The sequence below is a fragment of the Pongo abelii genome, chromosome 1, assembly GCF_028885655.2.
Source record: "Pongo abelii isolate AG06213 chromosome 1, NHGRI_mPonAbe1-v2.0_pri, whole genome shotgun sequence".
Classification (NCBI taxonomy): Eukaryota; Metazoa; Chordata; class Mammalia; order Primates; family Hominidae; genus Pongo; species Pongo abelii.
The window spans coordinates 199,897,195-199,918,702 of NC_071985.2; the positions used below are offsets into that span (position 1 = coordinate 199,897,195).

Below are 21,508 nucleotides of genomic sequence, written 5' to 3' on the forward strand. Positions count from 1 at the left end.
AGCAACAAATATATCATATAAAAGAGAAATCAAAATATATAAGGTAAATAAAAGTCATAATATATAAGTAGAATTTCAAAAGTTTGCATCCATCAATTAAGATGGATAAAGAATTTGAAAGCTACAAATGCCCAGTAAATATGTGCAAAGATACCCAACCTTACTAAATCATCTAAGCTCAAAACTGCCAGAGAGATTCTACTGTGGTCTAGCAGATGGGGGAGCATTTTCATAAAGAATATATTTACAACATTATAATATCTAATGCTGATGAGGTGAACTTTAGAGAGAATAGTAACATCAATACTGATTAGTGTGAATATAAATTGAAACAATCACTTGAGAGGATAATTTAGCAAGATTTATTTTAAAATTTTCATTTATTTTATTTTATTTTTATTTATTTAGTCATTTATTTTGAGACGGAGTCTTGCTGTGTCGCCCAGGCTGGAGTGCAGTGGCACGATCTTGGCTCACTGCAAGCTCCACCTCCCAGGTTCACGCCATTCTCCTGCCTCAGCCTCCCAGGTAGCTGGGACTACAGGCACCCACCACCTCGCCCGGCTAATTTTTTGTATTTTTAGTAAAGACGGGGTTTCACCGTATTAGCCAGGATGATCTTGATCTCCTGATCTCGTGATCCACCTGCCTCAGCCTCCCAAAGTGCTGGGATTACAGGCGTGAGCCACCGCTCCCTGCCTAAAATTTTTAAATAGATGCCCTTCTCCCCCTAGAATTACTTCAGCAGGTCAACTGAAATATTAGCAGAAATGCACAAAGCTACATAAAGATGCAAATGTTCCTTGCAATTTCATGTGAAATTGTGTTATATAACAATGTCCATTTCTGCAGAAAAATGAGGGTGATGTTTTTGTCCATGATATAGTATTAAATGAAGAAAGAAAGTTATAGAAAACTACATAAAATATGTCTCATTTTGAGGGAACAATATATTTGCGTGCTCATTGAAAAAAACTCTGGAAGCATATGTACCAAACCTACTATTAATTGAATAGCTCTGGAGAACAGGTTGGCTGTGTGAAAGAGAGACTTTTTTTAAATTCAGTACATCTGTGTATTGTTTGCCTTTTCTCTGCCTCGAGTATGTCTTATTTTTAAAATTTAAAAAGATATTTTTAAAAAGAGATAGTGATAAATGGATTGGATCCTGGAACACAAAAAAAGACATCAGTGGAGAAACTGGTGAAATTCAAATAAAGTCTGGAGTGTAGTTCATAGTAAGTATGCCAACACTGCTTTCTTAGTCGTGACAAATGCACCGTGGAAATGTAAGATGTTAGCAATAGAAGAAATGGTGAAGGGTCTATGGGAACACTGTATTATCTTTGCAACTTTTCTGTAAGTCTAAAATTATTCCGCGATAATAAAAAAAATTGATTAACAGAGAGAGTCACACAGGCTTGTAGCCAAGATATCTTTGGCTGTTGGAATCTTTGGTTCCAGAAAAATTCAGGTTACTACTTGAGCTCCCTTGCTCTGAGAGCTCTATCTCTGTCCTGCAGACCCCCACACAGGGAGACCCCTACCTGGCCTCCTGAGGTCTGCAGAGATTATCTAAGCCAGGCCTATATATAGCTAATATCCCCAGAATTCTGCTCTGGGAAACCAAGGTATGAGGTCACCCCTACCTGCACCATGGCTGGGCCAGCTTCTCAGAGACTCCACAGTTCCCCCTGCCCTCTAGCTCCAATTATTATTATTTTTTTAACCTATATCCTTTGTCCAAGCCAGATCCTGCCTTCTCAGTATTCTCCTTCCAACCTAGAATGGTAACAATATGGGCTCAGGGAGAGGTCTGCGGGCTATGTAAGGTTGAGGAAAGGGATGCAGTCTGACAATGGCAACATGGAGCTCATAATAAGAAAAGGATGCACAAAAGCTACACCTCACACTCTTGTCCCCATTGCTGGAGGCCCCAGTGGGAGGAGCTGGCCTGGTGAAATGAGGATGCTGCCAGACACTGCCTTCTCCTCCTTCCTGCTGGGCTTCGTAGGTTTAGGGCTTTGTAGGTTTAGGGCCAGGCTTCGTAGGTTTAGGACCTTCTGACCAGAAGCCCCTGGAAAGAAGGGGCTGAGCCCAGATGACCGCTGCCTCTTCTCTCCGTGCAGGCTACACTTCCTGGTGTTTGACACAGAGGAGGTTCATGACGTGCTGCGCATCTGGGATGGGCCTGTGGAGAGCGGGGTTCTGCTGAAGGAGCTGAGTGGCCCGGCCCTGCCCAAGGACCTGCACAGCACCTTCAACTCGGTCGTCCTGCAGTTCAGCACTGACTTCTTCACCAGCAAGCAGGGCTTTGCCATTCAATTCTCAGGTCTGTGCGTGCCCTCTGCCAGCCCCACTCCACGTGTCCTGACACATGGCACCCACCTCCCTCTGGCCCTCACTTTCCTTCATCCCTCAGTCCATGTAAAGATAGTTATTGAACATCTGCCATGTGCCTGGTACATGGTTAGCACCTGTTCGAATGTCTGTGCTGAGCTCACTCTGGTAGGGAAGACAGGTGGGTTAATAGACACGTACAAATTGGTAAGCATCTGGATGGAGACATACGGGCTATAATGGTCACCTTGGAGCATCAAGGAAGATGTTCCAGAAAAGATGATGTCCAAGCTCAGACCCAAAGAACAAGTAGAAGTTATTCAAGAAAAGAAAGTGTTTCAAGGAGCAAGTAGTCATCTATGACAAGGAAAGGTGCCACTGAAATGGACTTCGGAGGACTTGTGCATCCCTATTAGATGGAAAAGAGAGAAAAGGGCATCCTAGGTGCAAAGAACACATAAACAAGTGTAGATGCAGGAATGTGGGCTCCGGAAGTGGAGGGCTACCCCATGTAGCTGAAGCACAGGGAGCGAGGAGGGATGTGGGAGGTACAAGTAGACGGTGGCTTGGGGCATGGTTATGAATAAGCTGATGGGAGATGCTGCACGCTCAGGTTCTTAGTTGAGTGCAGATCTCAGCAAAGACTGGAAGTCAACATGAGTCATCTAAATTTAATTAATTAGGCACTGCAATAGCCAGTTATGGAGGAGCATGACAAAGAGCTACCCAAAATGGCCAATATTCAAACATCCAAATCCCAGTATGAGATAATTTATATGATTGGTCCTGCCTCTCCCTGGAATGCATCATCTCATCTCCTCTGAAGTGCCTCTTCCATCATTCCTCTCCCTGAACAAGTGACTCTACCCCGGTTTCTGCTCGTGTTTATTATACAGCAGCTGTCATCATTACCATCTCCTTACTCCACTGTGTGTGTGGTGGGAGGGAGAGGGGAGTTTCCATGGTGATTCCAGAGCAATTTCTTGTGGCACCTGTGCCGTGGCTTTGCCCCCGAGCTCTTTCCCAGTTGGTGTATCAGCTAAGGGTGATTGGGGTATATCCCTGGCACCACTGAGATTGTTACAGAGTTGCAAATCCTGCTCCTAGCTCTTTTCTGCTACGTCTGTCATCTCCGTGGAAATGAGCATTTAGCAACATGAGGAGCAGATGAGAGTCTCCAGGATCACATTGCTTTATACTTATTAATTTGTCCATTTAACACTCATGCATGCTTCCAGTCTAGCATTTTCCATCTATTCCTAAGAGTTCCATGGAATACTAATTGATATTGCAAGAAAAAAGAAGTTTGCATGATCAAGTAATGCTGGGGAGGTGCTCAGGCTGATGCAGACCTAAGAAAATGATCTGCAATATGGGGCCTCTGAGAACGTTTGCTATGCTAATGCACTTAAATTCAAAAGATGTCTGGTAGGTCACAATTTCCAAACATATTCCATCATGGATGACTTTTTTCAAGGCCATCTCAAGAGACTAACGTTTCGTGGAACAAACTTGGGAAATTGCTGGAATAAGCAATGGAAGGATCTCCCAGCAGTAAGGAGGGTAGAATGCTACAGAGACGGCTCGATCCACTCTCTGGGGAAAGGAGTATTATGAATAATTAAAGCCAGACATATTTTCTCCAACTGCACCCAAGCTGATGGGTACGGCTTAAAAAAAAAAAAAAGCCCATAATTGTGCTGACAAATTCACCCATAGATTTGCATTATCTGACCTCGACTGCGTACTCAGTGTAGCCACGCAGGACAGAGTCCCTGGGTGCTCTCCTATGTTTTATGCAGGCTGCTTTCTCATGCATTGCCCAGCTCATGGAAGTCCTATTCATCCTTCAAGGTTCATCTCAGATGCCACTGCCTCCTAATCTCCCCATTCAGAGTAAAACCGCTATAACCCACGGCACCCCGGCACTTTACTTCTATTTATTCAGCATATTGTCAATACCAGGCATTCTGTCTCGTCTTGAAGTTGGGCACCTACCTGACATCCCACTAAAAGCTCTTAGAAGACAGGGTCATGCCATGCCTCCCGACTCTCTCATAGTGTATATATGCAGCAGGTGCTCACTCACTGCTTAGTGAGCAAATGGGCACATGCAGATATGAACACATGAATGGATGGTTTTCTCTAACAGAAGAGTTTCCTTGGGCAAGCTGCCCTTAGCATTGCTTAGGCAGAGTAGCATGGTCAAAGCTACCTAGCCTGGGCTCCAGAAAGGTCATGACAGCCTGGCCCAGTGTTATGGGCATAACCAAGGTTTGGGAAAGGTCACCTTCCCTGTTGCTGTCATCAGTTAGCAAATACCAGGACTACTCTAGGGAAGAGAGAACGGCTCATCCCATGTTAACTTTATAGTGTGTATTTGACAGGGGATTGTACAGAAATGCCAGGGACGATTAGTGCAGGCTTGGCTTTATTAAGTAAACATGACTGTGTAACATCTAACATCCTGTCTGTACCACGTGGATCCAGCCTTTCCCCGGGTGCTTTGCCAAGCAGCTCCAATTCAGGAGCATTAAAGAGAGAAAGTGAGAACGAAAAAAAGGTGAGCGGGAAGCATAATCGCAGCCATCTATTGAGTGGCTGCCACACTAAGCTCTCCACTACATCAGCTCTTATAATTTTCACAAAACCCTTACAGTATGGGCACCATTATTACTCCATGTTGCAGATGTGGGCTCTGAGGCTTCTCATACAAGATCATCTAGTTAATAGCAAAAGCCATGTGTCTGAGTCTTAAACCTAAGCTGTTAATCATTGTACTCTATTGCCTCCCATATAAATAATCCTTCCAAGTATGGCCAGAACAATGAGCTATTTTTCTTCTAGGGGAACATTTACATGTGTACAGTGCACTATAAAGCTAGAGATGAAAGCTAAGTCTGATTTTAACTGGGAAGGAAAAAGATTGATGCATATTTGGCTTTATAAATAAGTTCAGTAACTGTCAAATGTTGATATGTAAACAAATGAGTGTGCCTGTGTTCCAGTAAAACTTTATTTACAAAAATAGGCATAGGCCCAGATATGGCTGTGGGCCATAGTTTGCTGTGTGCTTCCTTAGGTGTTATTGAGTAGAAGGTATCAGATTGTGTAACTCAGGACTTGTATACAATCCTAGAGGTTATAATTAGTGACATCAGTGTATACAGTTGCCCTAGGCTGCCGCTTCTCAAACTTTTCCGCTAATGTCCTCGTGATAGCAGAAGAGAATGGCTGTGCATCCCCAGGATGTCTGGTGGCTGTAACAAGCACAAAATATCTTTAAGGCTTCACATTTTTGCTTAAAAACTAATGTGAATTTTACCTTGTAATCCAGAATAAATTATTTTGTTTTAGTATAAAAGTAGTTTTTCCTTAAATTGTTGAGAAAACTGATATTCCAATGAAATCAGTATTATTTATCCTGTGGTTTCAAGAACCTCCTTGCCCTAGAGTGCCCTGAGCACAGGCTATGAGGGATGACATAGCTGGGGACTGGGACCGGGCCCTGCTGTCAGCTCTGGGCCGTGGAGGCAGCCAGGGTTGTTCCAGCTCTTGAGATTCCTTTCTCTGGACTAACTCTTGCACCCGTTCCTCCGGTGTGTTTTCTCATGCCGCATTTGTTCGTTCATTCACCCACTCATTCTTCTATTTATGTATTCCTTCCATCTAGCATTCATTCAGTATTCGCTTATAAAACACCTGGTCTATGTTAAACTAGGTTAGGTAATAGACATGAAGATCTCCCAAATTCCCGAGTATTTTGAATTTTTAATATATCTCAGCTATTTTTAAATTCTTCTCTGCCCACTTGCTACAAATATCTGACTTTTCTTCAAATATGGTTTCAGTCTAATGGATCCTTGGTTGTCTGCCATTGCAAGAGAGCATGATCTTGACCTAACTTCAGTAACTCCTGGTAACCTCACAATCGCTGCTTAGCATTTAGGCAGGCCAACTTGCAAAGTCCTTTGCAAACCCTTCCAATTGAATACATGGAGTTTATTTGTTTGTTTGTTTTAGAGATGAGCTCTTACTCTGTCACCCACACTCGAGTGCAGTGACACAATCATGGCTCACTGCAGCCTTAACCTCCTGGGCTTAAAGGATCCTCCCACGTCAGCCTCCAGAGTAGCTAGAATAACAGGCAACTACCACCACACCCAGCTAATCTTTTTTATTTTTTTGTAAAGTCAGGGTCTTGCTGTGTTGCTCAGGCTGGTCTCGAGCTCCTGATCTCAAGTGACCTTCCTGCCTTGACCTCCCAATGTGCTGGAATTACAGGCATGAGCCACCATACCTGGCAACATGGAGTTTAGACTTGATTATCTTGTCACTTCCTCCTTCTGATCATGTTAGTTACATTACACAAAATTGCAATGCTTTGTTTATGTAACAATGCTTGTATTCTTAAGCTGAATTCAGTTCTATAATTATAACAGTATAATCATGCTTAACTCATAGCATCTCATGACAGGCAGATGACAGTAATGGTGAAGGTACTGGAAGAATGGTAGTGGTGATATCAGTGAGAGTGACAAGTGTGATCACAATTGGTGGTGGAGGCAGTGATAGTAATGGGAGTGAGAATAGTGGCACTGTGGCTACAGCTGATGATGATGATGGGGAGGTTCTGGTGGCTGTGGCAATGCACGGATGATGGCAGTCAGTGAGGGCGATGAGCTGGGAGCCTCCTGAGTGGCAGACACCCAGGCAACCTTACCCTCTCTTCTATTTCCTTGCCCCAGTGTCCACAGCAACGTCCTGCAATGACCCTGGGATCCCGCAGAATGGGAGCCGGAGTGGTGACAGTTGGGAAGCCGGCGACTCCACAGTGTTCCAGTGTGACCCTGGCTACGCGCTGCAGGGAAGTGCAGAGATCAGCTGTGTGAAGATCGAGAACAGGTTCTTCTGGCAGCCCAGCCCGCCAACATGCATCGGTACAAAGCAGCTGCAGGGTGCACTCTGCTCTTGGGGCTCACAGTTGTGTGCTCCAGAACCTTCCATGCACGGCAGCTGTATCTTGGGCCTGGGGCCAAGAGAATTGAAACAGACAAAAGTTGCAGAAAACCCATTGTTTACCCTGCTTTGCATGCATGTGTCTCCACACGCACTCACTCATGTTCACACTCTATACACAGAGCACTACAAATTCCTCACTTGCTAAAATTGTCCCAGAGATTTCCAAGTCAGACAGGTCTGTCCCTTTCTCTCTGGCCCAGGCTGTACAGGTCAGAAGGAGGACAGTGGGTCATCTTGGGTAGTAAAGGCTAACAGGTTCCAAAATGACCCTTCTATTACCTGAAGCAATAGAAGGGCACCCACAGCCTCAGAATGTAAAGAAAAGAACCTTGCTTTTGCTGTTCTCAAGGAAATTCTTGGTTACCTGTGTTGTGGTTCTTTTAGGTTTTAGAGATAGGGTCTCACTCTGTCGCCCAGACTGGAGTGCAGTGGCACCATCACAACTCACTGCAGCCTTGACCTTCTGGGCTCAAGTGATACTCCTACCTCAGCCTCCCAAGTAGCTGGGCTTGCAGGCCTGTGCCACTACACCCAGCAAATTTTTGTATTTTTTTGTTGTTGTTGAGATGGAGTCTCACTATGTTGCTCAGGCTGGTCTGGAACTCCTGGGCTCAAGTGGTCCTCCTGCCTTAACCTCCCAAAATGCTGGGATTACAGGTTTTGTTTCTTTAGATCTGTCCTCAGTCTTAAAACCTTCCTGTATGAGAGATGAAGACATGAAGGACCTGAGACTTGTCTAAGGTCCCATCACTTAAAAAGGGTGGGGCCTGAAAAATCCTGCCTCTAACTACTTGAGACTGAGAGCAGGAGGGAACTTGAAGGGAGGCTGGGATGGGAAAGAAAGGTAAATAGATAGAGACAAACACTCCAGGTGCCCACTTCCACATGGCTATTTTGCTCAGGTGAAATAATGATTGTTTATCTCCCCTATCAATGCTGGCTGTTAGAAGAGAAGAGAACCCATGGTCACTGAGTCCTTACTGTGTACTTGCCCCATACTGGACATTTACTTAGATAACCTCATTTAACTTTCCCAACAGCTCTCTGAAATTAGCACCATTTCCTCATTTACACTTGAAACTGAAACTTAGACAAATTTGGATATCTTGTCCCAAATCACAGAGCTAGGATATGGCAGAGCCAAGATTTACACCCACGCCAGTCTGAATGCAAAGCCTCTCATTTTCCTACCTCCCACACCACCTCCCCTGCTGGAGATGGGTGCAAGGGGCTTCTTGAGACAGCTCCTGCAGGAGCATCTGCCCTGGCCTGCACCTCTCTCACGCAGGCTTAATGGGAGGCAGTACGCTGCCCAGGCCTCTAAGGACTGGCCTATGCCAGTCATGGCTCTGAGGCCTGGCCCTGAAAGTGAGAAACTAAATCCTGCTCCTCAGTGGGAATTAGGAGCCGCATAGGTGTGTGGAGCAGGAGGTTCAGACCTGGGTTTCAGATCCAGCTGAGTTCTTCACTGCGTATTCTGCTGTGTAGGGAACAGTATGGGATACTGAAGTAGACATAACCAGATTTAGTTTCTGGCTCTGCCATTTACTACTTTGGTGACCTTGGGAAATTGTTTCAACTCTCTGAGCCTGAGTTTCCTCATCTGTGAGGGTAAATACACTTCCCTTATGGCATTGTGGGGTGAGGACACGCCTAACCCCAATCTCAAGAAATACTAATTTCCTTCCTTTCTATCTTCCTTGCTTCCTTCTTTTCATCCTTCCCTTCTTTGATTCCTTCTTTCAAGTCTTCAGACTTACTTCCCTTCCCTAAGCCAGAATTCTATCTGCTCAAGGGAATTCTGTTGAGGCCCAGGAGAGAATCTGGGAACCTCTGAGGCTCCTTCCAAATTCAGCCTTCTACAAGGCTGTGATTCCTTAGACTTATTTTACAGAAAAGCAGGTCCTGAGATGAGATTGTCCCAAGTGGAGAAGGAGGATTGTGCTAAGCTGAGGAGAGCAATAAATGTGCAGTGGGCAGAGTGGAGAGGTTAATTCAGTTTTCGTCACCCGTTCTTCTACACTCAGCTTTGGGAAATGTTCCTCAGGCAACAGAATAAATGCCTTTGCCTCTTCTCTCAAATGAACTGGAAATCCCAGTGACATGCTTCTGATTTCCAGCTCCCTGGGCGTTCTGCCATGAGCGGGTCTAGCTGGCCCTGATAACCCTTCATTACAGGGAGGAAGCAAAGGAAGAAAACAAATACTCATTGGATGCTATCCCCATGGTAGGCACTGGGCTAAACATTTTAGCTACATTATTGCAGCCGAAATCACTCTGTGGTGAGGTTAGAGCTCGGGATTCCACTCCCTGGCTCAGGTCTGGCTTCACCACAGCAAGCTGTGTGGCCTTAGACAAATTGCTCAACTTCCCTGTGCCTTAATTTCCTTGCCAGTAAAATAGGGAAAATGATAGTACTTACCATCTAGCATTGTTTTGAGGGTTAAAAAAGAAAATACTGTAAAGCAATAAGAACTGTGCCTGGCTCATAGTTAGCACTGTGTATGTTAGAAGCCATTATCATCATTATTCTTTTACTTTCGAGATGAGGAAGTAGAGGCTCAGAGGGGTGGACAGCTGGCCCAAACTCACACAGCCAATGAGTGGCATTGTCAGAATTTGAGCTCAGGATTGTATGACTTCCAAATCAATGCCCTTTCCACAACTCTCGCCCTCAGTCCAACCTACCCACTTCTTGGCTGTCTAGAAGGATCTGCAGCTTGCACCCACTCCCATCTGGGCAACCATGGTTTAGTAAGCTCAATAGGACCCCTCAACTAACCCTGAGCAGTAGGAGCCTTCCTGTTGGCGAGGCAGCCCAGGGATCCAAGCAAAGCCTTGGGGCACAACTGGCAGCAGCCAGTGAAGCCCATGCTGGGGTTCTGAGTGGGAAGCACATGCCCGATGCCATGGAACCATCTAGAAGAGATCTGTGCCCAGACAGCAGCCTAGAGCCCAGAGACACTGATAGTACTTTGGGGGTTGGTGGGAGAGTAACAGGGGCAGTTTCAGAAACACAGAGACTCACCCCATCTGTGGCAAACTTAAGGGAAGAAGCCCCTGAGCTGGCAGAGGGACGTGGAGGCTGGGAACCAGAATGGGGGCCTCATTGTGCCCCCTTGGGAAGATTTCCCCAGAGTTGAGACTTCTGATATGACACTGGCTTTCCACTGTCACTGGCCACATCGGACTCTGTTTCTAGGCTGGCCTGGGCAAGGCCACGCTCCATGGACTGGACATTGCAGTCTTGCTTTGTTAAGCTCAAGAGTCTAGCCTGCTTGTACTGGCCTCTGGTTGGCCCCACTTATCTAGCCCTCTGCTCCTGAAGGATTCAGTGGTGGAGACAGAAGTGAGACATAAGCAGACCCAACTTAAGGCACCATCCTCACTCAGAAGCTCCTGCAACAACTGTGCTCTCCCTGCTGGCCTGCGGGGAGAAGCACGCCTCCTCTACTCTGGCTACTGCTACTGACTTTATGGAAGTAGAAAGGGGGAAAACAACAGACTTTGGAGCCAGTCCCGTGTGAGTTTGAGTCTCAGAGTGACTCTGGGCAAGTTACTTAGGCTTTCTGAGACTCACTTTCCTCCTTTATAAATCAGGAAGAATAATCCATTGCTCATGGAGTTGTTAATGAGACATAAATGAGATAGTGTATCTAAAATGTGATTTGTTAAGTCTGATACGTAATAGATGCCTATTTGAGTGTTTCTGATACTCAGGATGGTTCTTGGGATATATTTTCCCGTGGAACAAAAAGCAGACTACTCATGACTACTCGGATTTTATGTTCAGCCACATTAGGGCTCTTATGGCCTGATCTGAAGACCTACCATTTGTTTGAGACCCTGTTAGGGATTGACCCAGCCCTTTAAGCCTCACCCTGAGTAAAAGCCATAGCCAGAGGTGGCTCCATGACACAGCTAAAGCACCAGTGCTCAGCTCTATGACAAGCCAATGGCTGCTCCTAACTTTGGAGTCAGGTATACCCTTTTGCTCTCCCCACAAAGACTCATCTTGGATTTTCTAGCCAGACCTTAAATGGCTCTCTGTGTTCCTATGGGCTCAGTGTTGACAACCTCTGATGGTGCCCTGTGGTTTCCAGACCAAACCATACCTATAGTCTTGGCCATCCTGCTAAAGACCCCACACGCTTCCCAGCTTTTACTCTATCCAGTCCTCATGCCACGGGACAGCAGCCCCAGCCATGAAGGAAGAGACCTGATCCAGGCTCTGGGGAAGCTGCCCAGAAGGTCCCTAGGTAAATAGGTTGCTGTGTCACCTGGCCACTTTCTCCCTCCCTACCTGCTTGAGAGACCTGTCATCTCAGGGGAGGGCGACCATGTAGACTGATTGGGGATTAATAATAGCTCCATACAACTGAGGTACACACATACTCTTGGACAAGGCCTTTTGGAAAGTTGGAAGGTATCTGCAGCCACGAGCAGATGCCAGGAGCACTGGCAGCGTAGGAGACCAGCTGCGCTTGGCAGGCAAATGTGAGCCTGTTTCCCACTCCTCCTGACATCGAGTGCATGGGAACTCACAGTCAGTACCCACAAAGCTCGCCTGGAAGCCAATGTGAGGCAGTGAAGGAAGGCCATGTACTTCATAGGTGTACAGACAGTGCCGGCTCCGTCTATCAACCGTTCATTCTCTAGCAGATGCTTCAGCAGACATCTCCAATAATCTTTACAACCACCCCACAAAGAAGATATTGTATCTTTTTATGATACAGGAAAGACATCGAGGGCTAGAGAGGCTAGATGAGTTCCCTAAGTTCACACAGCTAGGAAGTAGCAGGGTCAGCTATTTTTAAAAATAATTTATTAGGCCGGGTGCAGTGGCTCACGCCTGTAATCCCGTGACTTTGGGAGGCCAAGATGGGTGGATCACAAAGTCAGGAGATCAAGACCATCCTGGCTAATACAGTGAAACCCCGTATCTACTAAAAATACAAAAAAATTAGCTGGGTGTGGAGGCGGGCGCCTGTAGTCCCAGCTACTCGGGAGGCTGAGGCAGGAGAATGGTGTGAACCCAGGAGGCAGAGCTTGCAGTGAGCCGAGATCGCGCCACTGCACTCCAGCCTGGGTGACAGAGACAGACTCCATCTCAAAAATAATAATAATAATAATAATAATTTATTGAGGTGAAATGCACCTAACATAAAATTACCCGTTTTTCAATGAACAGTTCAGTGGCATCTGGAACTTTCGAAATGTGCGCAACCACCACCACTATCTCTGAAACATTCCCACCACTCCAAAGTAGAAGTTCATCATTTCACCTTCTCCTGAGTCCCTAAGCCAGGTTCAACTTCAGCCTGTCAGCCTCAGCCCCTCCTCTCTCGATAGTGCATTAGCAATGCCCATGAAAATGAGCCCAGGGTGAAGAGGCAGCCTCACCCTCGTCTTCTTCTCTCCTCAGCTCCCTGCGGGGGAGACCTGACAGGACCATCTGGAGTCATCCTGTCACCAAATTACCCAGAACCCTACCCGCCAGGCAAGGAGTGTGACTGGAAAGTGACTGTCTCGCCAGACTACGTCATCGCCCTGGTATTTAACATGTATGTACCTTTCCCCCGGGTGGGAGACGAAGGGTACAGAGTGGCTAGGGGCTCTGGGACCTGGGTCTCCAGATGAGTATTCACAGATCTGTAGCAGAGTTCTCAGCTCCAGGGAGGTGAAGAGGCCAAGAGAGAGAAACTAGCATTTATTGAACATCTACGTGCCAAGCACCATGCTCAGTGGTCTCATGCATATCATCACATCTAATCCTTGTAGTAATTTGTGAGGAAGCAATTATTATTTCCTCTCTACCTCTGAAGATACTGGGACCTGGAAAGGAGGCCTTTGTTGGATGCCCTTGCCCTGCCCTCTGCATTCCCAGTCTGCTTCCCTGGCCCCTTCCACCCCACTCCAGAGGTATAAACGGGCGGGCTTGGGTCCCAGGCACCCCCTCATCTAGCTCCTGCACTTGCTATTCCATTCCTGCTACAGGAAAGCTCTTCAAAAGAACTGCCTCTGCCCTTCTCTACTTCCTCACCTCCCATTCACTCTCAACCCACTGGAACCTGGTTTCTGCCTCCATGGTTCTACTGGAAACTCCTGATAAAAGCCACCCACGAACTCCTGGTTCCAAACAAAACGGGCCTTTCCGTGTTTTATCCCACTCCACCTCTTGATCACCCTTTCCATCCTTAGGCTGCTTTTTCCCTTGGTTTCTGTGAAGTTACTCTTCCAAGTTCTCCAAGCTCTTCTGTGACTTCACGTGGACCTCTTGTTAACCCATCTTCCTTTTCCAGGCTTTGTCAAAACCTCCTCTTCTTCCCCTACACCCGTTTCCTGGACAAGTTCAGTCATTCCTGTGTCTCCACTCTTATAAGTGGAAGACTCCATTCTGCCGCCCACCCTGGCTTTATTCTGAGCGTCAGCCTCGCTATCCAGCTGTTGGACATCTCTGTCTGGGGCCTGCAGACACTGCAAATGAGCATGTACAAAATCAAGCATATTTTTTCTCCCCCAGAAGAGCTCTGTTCGGAGCCTTGGGGCTGGCATTGACACCTGCTCTCACGGCTTCTTCCACTAGCAGCAACCAAGGCATGCAGCCTCTACCGCCTTCACTCTCCTCATGTATTTTCCTCTTCTCCATCCTCCTAGCTCCTGTCCTGGTTTAAGTCCTATCATTTCCCATCTAAATTACTGCCCTCATCTCCTAGCTGGTTCCTGTGCCCCATCTTGCCTTCCATGCCGATCTCTCCCTTAGCTAGCTGTCAGAGTGATCGTGTCACTCAAAAATGCTGAAATAACCACCCTACTTTCCATTTTAACATCCTCTAATGACAGTGCTCAGCAATAAAAAAGAATGAACTACTGATACATGCAACAACGTGGATGAGTCCCAAAAATATTATGCTGAGTGAAAGAAGACAGACATAAAAAAGTACATAATGTATGATTCAACTCCTATAAAATTGTAGGATCAGCAAAACTAATCCCTGGTGAAGAATTCTAATCAGTGTTGGCATCTGAGGGTAGGGAAGGTTGAATGGGAAGGGGCATTGGGAACTCTCTGGGGTGGTGGGACAGTTCTGGGTCTTGATATGCATGTGTCAAAACTGATAGAGTGGCACACCTTAGGGCTGATCATTTCACATGGTGTAAATCATACCTCAATTCAAAAACAAGGAAACAAACAAATAGATCCTTTATTTTTAAATCCTATCATGGCCCTCTATTGCTTATAAATAAAGGCCCAAACTTTGGAGTTTCATTCCAAACAATCTGGTGCCTGCCTACCTCTCCAGTCAGCCCCTACCCTATCCTAAGCCCACCCCATCCTAAGCCCACCCCATCCTAAGCTCTAAGCTCCAGCCAGATGGAACTCCTTGCAGTTTCAGGGCCTCGCAGATTCTTTCATGCCCTTATGACTTTGCCTCTGTTTCTGCCTTCACAGCAACTTCCTGTTCCCTCCTTGTCCTATCTCTAAGGGTCTTCTCATCTCCCAAGACTCAGTTCAGGCTTGATTTCCTCCATAAATGTTTGATTTTTCATCCTCCCCAAGGAACCTTGCTTTGTGTTTCTGCTCTGCCTCGGGCTGACTTTATACATTATTTTGTTGTTGATATATCTGTCACTTCCTACAGCACCATCAATTTTTGAAGGCAGAAGTGGTGTCTTACATGTCCCCATGTCCTTGGCACCTTGCACGGTGCCTGGAATATCGAGGGTGCTCAAAATTTAATGATAGAAGGAAGGGAGGGACAGAAAGAAGGCAGTTAGTTAGGAAGTGGCGATGCCATCATTTGTGACCAAGACTCACTCCCTCCGAAACCCTTCGCTGGTGACTTTCAAAAGAGCAGATGTCAAGAAGCTGAATTACAGGGGCAAGAAGACCATGTCACCCAGCCGTGGTGTGTTGACCCCGCAACTGACACCAGTGTGACAAGGTGCCAGGTGGGAAGGAGGCCAGTGCGCATCTGGCTCTGTGCCCCCTGCCTCCCAGTCCCCCACCCTGTCTCTTAGCCAGCCTTATCTCCTTTGTCCTAGAGATGCATGGCCTCCTCCCCCTGCTATATATCTTAGCCAAAAGGTAGAACAGTCATTTTACTCTCAATCTCAAATAGAGTACAGTAAGTCCTCAGTATCATCAACAGGTTCTTGGAAACTGTTGACTTTAAGTAAAACAAAGTATAGCAGGTCTTCAAATGTTTCCTTCAATGTCATTTCATTATATTGTTTTGTTTTGTTTCTGAGACAAAGTTTCATTCTGTCACCCAGGCTGGAGTACAGTGGCACAATCTTGGCTCACTGCAACCTCTCCCTCCCGAGTTTAAGCAATTCTCATGCCTCAGCCTCCCGAGTAGCTGGGATTACAGGTGCATGCCACCACACCCAGCTAATTTTTGTATTTTTAGTAGAGACAGGGTTTCACCATTTTGGCCAGGCTGGTCTCAAACTCCTGGCCTCAAGTGATCGGCCCACCTTGGCCTCCCAAAGTGCTGAGATTACAGACGTGAGCCACCATGCCCAGCCTGTATGTTCATGAGAAACAAACAATTGGTTTTGTTATATGTCATTTCACTTAAAGTCATGGTTTCTGAGAGCCTGTGGACAATGCTGAGGACTTGCTGTATCTGAGTATCCCAGACCATGGCTGGGCATGAGCAAATTTGCATCTGAAATCTATTCTCTGCAAGCTCAATTACTTTTCTACTGTTTTCATCTTTGCACACTTGATTGGTATCAATTGCCTTTGTTAGATATATACTTAAGAGTGGAATTGCTGCACCAGAGCGCAAGCATACAGGGGGAACTTCAAAAAGTTTGTGGAAAAATTGAATTTAAGATGAAAATAAAAAATATAAACTTTATTACTCAACATAAACTCCATCAAGTTCAAGACACTTTTGTAAACAACTATTCCAGTCATTTCGTCCATCCCTAAAGAACAGAGGGTCCTGGTAATTTAACCATGTGAATGTAGTCTTTTTTACTTTATTAACTGAAGAAAAAATGGGTGCCCTTTAAAGATGTTTTTAAGATTAGAAAACAAAAAGCAATAAGAAGGAGCCAAATCAGGACTGTAAAGTGGATGCCTAATGATTTCCCATTGAAACTCTTGAAAAATTACCTTTGTTTGATGAGAGAAATGATCAGGAGCATTGTTGTCAGGCAGAAGGACTCTCTCCCGAAGCTTTCCAGGCACTTTTCTGCTAAAGCTTTAGCTAACTTTCTCAAAACAAACTCCTAAGAAGCAGATGTTATCATTCTTTGGCCCTTCAGAAAATCAACCACAAAATGTCTGGAGCATCCAAAAAAAAGAAAAAAACTCATTACCTTGACCTTTGCTCCACTTTTGCTTTGACTGTACACTTCCATTCCCTGGTAGCCATTGCTTTGATTGTGCTTTGTCTTCCGGATTGTACTGGTAAATCCATGTTCCATCTCCTGTTCTTGGGAGAAATGTTTCAGGATCTTGATCCCACATTTTTTAAATTTCCACTGAAAGCTCTGCTTTTTTTTTTTTTTTTTTGAGACAGTCTCACTCTGTCACCCAGACTGGAGTGCAGTGGCACAATCTCTGCTCACTGCAAACTCCACCTCCCGGGTTCACGCCATTCTCCTGCCTCAGCCTCCTGAGTAGTTGGGACTACAGACGCCCACCACCATGCCCGGCTAATTTTTTGTATTTTTAGTAGAGACGGGGTTTCACCGTGTTAGTCAGGATGGTCTGGATCTCCTGACCTCGTGATCCACCCACCTTGGCCTCCCAAAGTGCTGGGATTACAGACATGAGCCACCGCGCCGGGCCAAAAGCTCTGCTTTTGTCTGCAGCTGATCTAGGCACAATGGTTTTGACACCCATCAAGTAGAAAGTTTGGTCAACCTTAATTTTTTAGTCAAAATTGTGTAATCTGAACCAGTCGAGATGTCTATGGTGTTGGCTCTCGTTAGTGCTATTAATCATTGGTCCTATTCAATTAGGACACAAACAAGATTAATTTTTTTCCTCTCCAATTGATGTGGAGGTCTGCCTTGGCAGGCTTCATCTTCATTATCATCCCCTCCCTTCGTGAAACAAGTTATCCATTTGTAAACTGCTGATTTCTTTGGGGCATTGTCCCCATAAACTTTTTGTAAAGCATCAGTGATGTCACCATTCTTCTACCCAAGCTTCACCATAAATTTAATGTTTTTTCTTGCTTCAATTTTAGCAGAATTCATGTTGCTCTGATAGAGGCTTTTTTCAAGCTGATATCTTGTCCTTCTTAATGCCTCACATTAGATCCTGTGCAGACATGTTATAACAAGTTAGTGTGAGTTTATTTTGGTGCAAAAAACTTTTGAACTCCATGCATAATTTTTTCATAATATGCATTTTCCATCATTTTCACTCGAGCCATTCCAGTGGGATAAATTACATTCATGAACTCTAATATTCAATTTTCTCAAGTAAGTTTTTAAAGTGGATTTTTCCCTCATACCAGGGTCAGAATAGCTAAGGGTTAGGACATTTGTGGGTGCTAGGAGTGGGGCAATAGCAGACCCTGAGGAGAGCTAGAGCACTGGCTTGGGATGAAGGCACAAAGCTAGGGTCCTTCATGGTAACAGGTCCCTTCCTCCCTGAGAATGGCACCATAGTTGGCTCATTCTCTCTTAGAAAATGAGGTTCAGTACAGCACAGTATAAAGACATTAGTGTCAGGTAAGAGAGTTGGGTTTTGGACCTACTTTGGTTGACAGCTTTGTGTCCAGAGTTGGCAACTCATTTTCCCTTCTGTATAAGGAGGATGTTAGGTTTTCAGCTCCAGATTTGTAGACACTGACTGGAATCTGGCTCCTCTGCCCCTGAGCCTGCCTCTTCCATCTTCTCACCTGACTGAGGTCATCAGGGCCTCACCTTCTCCCTTCCCACCAGCCAGTCTTCAGGGGTTGGGTACCAGTGGGAAGGTGGGCTTGCTCCCTGGGAGGCCCCATGCTTTGGTTGAGCCTAAGACCCCGGCAAAAGCCTTTATTTGACCTTAGTGGGGTGGGGGTGGGATGTTTTTCTTCCCCAGCTTTAACTTGGAGCCTGGCTATGACTTCCTCCATATCTACGACGGACGGGACTCTCTCAGCCCTCTCATAGGAAGCTTCTATGGCTCCCAGCTCCCAGGCCGCATTGAAAGCAGCAGCAACAGCCTCTTCCTTGCCTTCCGCAGCGATGCATCTGTGAGCAATGCTGGCTTCGTCATTGACTATACAGGTAAGGGCCCCGGTGCCAGAGAGTACTGAGGACAGGTCCAGCTAACATGGCAGAGGGCAAGTAGTATAGCATAGTGAGGAGAGCCCTGGGCTGGACCACAGCAAGCCCACACCAACCCTAGCACTGCTGCCACCTGCAGAAACCTGCCTTTCCTGCGGCCCCCATCTGGGCTTAGTCTTTCACCCCTATATTCTCCAGGGGTGGGAAAAAAGGGAACCAGCATTCTTTTTGCACCCCATCTATTTCCAACCACTACTCCTCTTCTCTTTTTCTATGAGGGTCATTCCTAACTCTACTTCAACCTCATAGCTATCAGCTGGTATCTTCCTTCACTCCACTTCACTAAAGAGGATTCTGATATGAGGCTCAATCTTCCTCTCCACTCAGAGCTTCTCACCATCCTGGGTAACTTCAACATCCCTATGGACAGCCCATCTAATCCTAGGGTCACGGTGCTTAGACCTCTGTCCCAAAGACACTCCTTGGCCACACTCTGACATCTCGTCATAGACTGGTCACTTTCTGATACCTCCTGATCACATTTACTCATCCTTCCAGCTGTGCTAATTAAGGCACATCTGTGCTAATTAAGGCAAGTTCAATAGTGTGGTCAAAAGCAAGAGTCAACAATTTTTCTCTTAGAAATAGTAAATATTATAGGTTTACCTATCACAACTACTCAGCCCTACTACTGTAGTGCTAAAGCAGCCACAGACAAAACATAAAGAAATGGGCGTGGCTGCATTCAAAGAAAAATTCACTTACAAAAACAGGCTGTCCCTGCCCAGTTAAGAGCATTGGCTGTCAAATTAATTGGATTGAAAGTTCACGTTTATGACTTAACATTTGCGTGACCTCGGATAAAGCATTGAACCTCTTGAAGCCTTCATTTCTTCCTTTATAAAACGATGGTAGGAAAATTCCTGCTTCATAGAAATGTAAAGATCAGTGAGTCCATGCATGAAAGTCCTTGGTACAGTGCCTGGCACATATCATGCATTCTATAATGTTCAAGTATTAGTAGTAGTAGTAAGAGGAGTTCCAGGCTCTTGAGCACTCCACTGTCTTCTACGCTATTATCTCTTTTTGACCTTTTAGTCTTCCCTAATTATCCCAAATCCCATTATCTAAATCCCAGCTCCCTTCCTTGCTTGATTTGTGAGCTCGGCAAGTATTATCTCTTGGAACATCATCTACAAATTGTTGCTAGTAATAATTATGTTGCAGGAGGTTAAGATTAAAAGATATTTTATACATGCATATTTTATTCATATATATATATGTATAATGCTCCATATGTACTAAACACTCTACAGATGCTCTGGGAATGATAGATTTTGTTATCGTTACTATAACCCAGGTTCACCCAGGCCTCATCAGCCTGAGCATACAAATGAGGTCACATTACCAGTTAAAATTAAAAATTTTCTGGCTCATGTTCCCCACTTGCATAACATAGGACCTCAGATACCTTTTAAAGTGTCCCCTAATTAAATATTTCCGGCCACCCCGGGAATATCTCACATGAGCTCACACATAACACTAATTAGAACAATGGCAAACTTAGTGCTTGCCCACTGCCAGCACCATCCTAAGTGCTCTATATCCATCAACTCATTGAACTCCTCATAGTTCTCGATTATCTCCTGTTTGTCAGGTACAGTTCTAGAAGACTGGTGTGCAAAATGGAGAATGTTTTACTTGTAGTCTTCTTGCCTCACGGGGCTGGCCTAGGGAATGGATATTCTGCCATCCTTTCTTCCTCCAGGCACCTGCCATTTGGTAAACCTCCTGGGCCCAAACCCTCTTCCACACACTGATATCAGCACAGTCAGACACTTTGGAATTCTAACAGAAGCCACAACTTAGACCCAGTCTGGGACCTCCATTGCTCCCACCACCACCATCCTCACTGCCATATCATCACCATTTCTTATTATTCATCTCTTCCTTCATATTCTCATCAGTACCCTCAATTGCCCTGCCCCCTAGTCCTCCAAGTGCATAAACCTTGCAAAACTGTACCCTTTGTTGAACCCACACCCACACGGCTGAGGACACCCAGACAAAGCTGCACAAACATGATACTTAGAGTCACTACAAGTGATGTCCTTTCCCCCAGCCAAGCCTTAGCAACCACCAGAGCTGCCTCTGACTTGACCCAACTGAGTTCTTCTTGGCAGAGATTCCAAAATCCACCCCAAATGTTACCCCGTCAGCCTCATTTTTTATAAGACGATTTCATTTCAGCTTCCCTGGATACAGTAAGCTATTGGGTAGAAACCCCCTCAGCTTCCTCTCCAGTCACCTTGTTCATGGCTACCTGCCTGTGGCCATCTCTCCCCCAGGTCTTCTCCAAGGAAATTCATGGTCTAAGAGCCATACTTTCAAATCCTCTTTCCCAGTGAAGTTCTTTCCACTTTTGCCTATTGACCCAAGGTGGTATGTAGAGGGGTCTTTAGGTCTAAACCATAACCCAGGGGATAAGACCTCCCCAGCTGCCATCGGAGCCAGCCAAGCAGCCAATTACTGGAGAGAGGGGAGAAGAGAGGCACAGCCTACAGACGTATCCCCCATCACCCTATTAGGATCTGTAGTGCAAGTACCAAGATAAAGATAACTATGTGTGTTTGAGGGGTAGGGGGTGCCTGTTGAAAGCCTCAAGCATCCTTCATTAGTTCATTCGTTCATTCCTTCCTTTCTTCCCAGACTACACACCTCCTAATATTAGTCGCCCTCTACTATCTCCCTGGGCCTCTGGTCTAGTAGCCCATTTGGTGGAACCCAGGGACCCCTACCTTACCCTCTGGTCTGCTTCTGCCTATGCCAGGATCCCTGGATTCCTGGAATGGGTCTACTTTGCTATCAGATCCCATGGCTTTGAGGCTATTCTCCCATGTAC

General features: G+C 45.7%; 1 protein-coding gene across 7 annotated transcripts in view; it reads left to right on the forward strand.

Moving 5' to 3' along the window:
* The window catches only part of CSMD2 (CUB and Sushi multiple domains 2), a 664,749-nt gene that overhangs the window by 511,914 nt on the left and 131,327 nt on the right, over positions 1-21,508 (forward strand). For all 7 annotated transcript variants that reach the window (XM_054538082.2, XM_054538100.2, XM_054538088.1 and 4 more), the window contains 4 exons: positions 2,130-2,332; positions 7,089-7,280; positions 12,788-12,926; positions 18,419-18,606. In XM_054538082.2, the coding sequence (XP_054394057.1) occupies positions 2,130-2,332; positions 7,089-7,280; positions 12,788-12,926; positions 18,419-18,606 (722 nt within the window). The remainder of the gene's footprint in view (positions 1-2,129; positions 2,333-7,088; positions 7,281-12,787; positions 12,927-18,418; positions 18,607-21,508) is intronic.